This window comes from Engraulis encrasicolus, chromosome 7, assembly GCF_034702125.1.
Source record: "Engraulis encrasicolus isolate BLACKSEA-1 chromosome 7, IST_EnEncr_1.0, whole genome shotgun sequence".
NCBI lineage: Eukaryota > Metazoa > Chordata > Actinopteri > Clupeiformes > Engraulidae > Engraulis > Engraulis encrasicolus.
In genome coordinates, this window is record NC_085863.1 from 25181878 (window position 1) to 25184377 (window position 2500).

The 2500-nt window shown below is 47.4% G+C and overlaps 1 protein-coding gene across 1 annotated transcript in view; it reads left to right on the forward strand.

Annotated features, from left to right (window-relative positions):
- wwc1 (WW and C2 domain containing 1) overlaps window positions 1-2500 on the forward strand; it is a 77336-nt gene that overhangs the window by 67991 nt on the left and 6845 nt on the right. Inside the window, exons 19-20 of the mRNA XM_063203134.1 lie at window positions 662-841; window positions 1297-1389. Of these exons, the coding sequence (XP_063059204.1) occupies window positions 662-841; window positions 1297-1389 (273 nt within the window). The remainder of the gene's footprint in view (window positions 1-661; window positions 842-1296; window positions 1390-2500) is intronic.

A 2500-nucleotide genomic window follows, 5' to 3' on the forward strand; every position in this document is an offset into this window, starting at 1 on the left:
GGCTCTTCTGTCCTGTGATGGAGAGGGAGAGGGAGGGATGTGTTGCGTCGCGTTTGCTGCTGTTTGTTGTGTGCGAAAGAGGAAACTGGATAGTGCTGTGGTTGACGGTGTGGGTTTGGAGGGTTGTCATGTGGTGCTGTTGGTTAATCAGTACACCTGTGTGGAAGGTATGGGGAGGGGACTTTGCAGCAAGATTCAAAGTGTGTGTCTGTGTGTGTCTGTGTGTGTGTGTGTCTGTTGTAGGTGAATAAGTAGACAAGTATGGATGTTATGTTGTATAATATGGTGTGTGTGTTTTAGGTGAATAAGGGGACTAGTATGGATGGTATTGTGTGTTATAATATTGATAATACTTGTTTGATTGTCCAGGTGAATAAGGAGACCAGTATGGATGGTATGGTGTGTAATAATATTGTGTGTGTGTGCGTGCGTGCGTGTGCGTGCGTGGGTGCGTCTGTGTGTTCCAGGTGAATAAGGAGACCAGTATGGAGGGTATGGTGTGTAGTAATATGGTACGTGTGTGTGTTCTCCAGGTGAATAAGGAGACCAGTATGGAGGGTATGGTGTGTAATACTATTGTGTGTGTGTGTTCTCCAGGTGAATAAGGAGACCAGTATGGAGGGTATGGTGTGTAATACTATTGTGTGTGTGTGTTCTCCAGGTGAATAAGGAGACCAGTATGGATGGTATGCGCCACTCCTCCTCCTCCTCCTCCTCTTCGGTGGTTCGGCCCAAAGAGCGTCGCCATGAGCTACAGCAGCAGAACCCCTTCATCAGGGGCAACACCATCATCAGATCCAAAACCTTCTCACCGGGCCCACAGAGCCAGTACATATGCAGGGTAAAGACACACACACACACACACACACACACACACACACACACACACACACACACACACACACACACACACACACACACACACACACACACACCATCATCAGATCCAAAACCTTCTCACCGGGCCCACAGAGCCAGTACATATGCAGGGTAAAGACACACACACACACACACACACACACACACACACACACACACACACACACACACACACACACACACACACACACATTCTACAACTATATGATTTTTATACACACCTTCCATGCATGTTATGTGTGGAGTTTGCCATGATTCTCTTGTCTGGCGTCCTTGTCTCTGCTTCTTACTCCTCTTGTCTATGTCTGTGTGCGTTTGTGGATGCATGTGTCTGTGTACCGTATGTCTTGGTGTGCACGTGTGTATGTGTCTTTGTTTGTGTGTTTGTATGTGCATGTGTATGTGTCTTCTCTCTAGATTAACCGCAGTGACAGTGACAGCTCCACACTGTCTAAGAAGTCTCCCTTTGTGAGGAATGCCTCTGAGAGACGCAGCGTCCGCATGAAGAAGGTAATAACTCCATCTAACACTCATCATCATGAACAACCTGCGTGCGTGCGTGCGTGCGTGCGTGTGTGTGTGTGTGTGTGTGTGCGCGTGTGTGCGCACGCGCCCACGTGCGTGCGTGCCTGTGTGCCTGTGTGTGCGTGCCTGTGCATGTGTCTGTGCAAGTGTGCGTGTGTCTTCGCATGTGTGCGTGTGTGTCTGCGTTGTGCCATTAGGGTCGCCAATAAACCAAATAAACGCACCATGGCTGTCTGGCCGGCCTTGCTGACAATGTATGTATGCTGTATGTATGTTTTCTCCATATGAGATATTGGTGCTGCTGTGCATGTGAACAGTACGATGTCTGCTGAAACATGCTGCTATGGATGCAGATCAGATCATATATCACAGTAAAGAGTCAAAGTTAGGGTTGCAGGTATGACATCACGTTGGGGGAACTCCCCCAGGATTCTAATGTTCTACATAGACTCCTATGAGCCTGCGGAACCCCCAACGTGATGTCATAAAAGCACATTTTCTCAAAATGGTTAACCTGAAAAACCCCACCTTTAAGGTTCCCAACACACCCCTTAATACAGCAGACTGAGCATGAGAAAAGTTTGCTATGGTTAACATCTAATTGTACGGTAGAGTCACTTTACTCACTGCTATAATTCCTCCTTGGGATCAATGAAAGTGAAAGTGAAGTGAAAGCCCATCTGGGAAACTCCAATTCCCATTGTCATTGTGACACAGAACTCCACAGCACACAAGTGCACACAACGAAATTGCATTCATGCCTCACCCGTGCAAGGGGGGAAGCCCCAGAAAGGGAGCACTGCGGCGAGACGGGACCTTTGGGCTTCAAGTCTGAAGCTCTAACCGCTTATCCATGACTACCATGAGGTCTATGATTTAGGAACTTACGTTACGTTGATTCCAGAAAAAAATCCTTGTGAACCATGTCTTCCTTATCAACGACCTCTGGCAGTTGTGTCCCCATACTTCCTACTTTCAACTGTGTATCTGTACTCAGTTAACACATACGTCTGTAAGGCACACTCATGCCCTAAGCTGTGTGTGTGTGTGTGTGTGTACATTCACTGTTGTAGTCTTCGTGTGTGCTCTTGAAAAT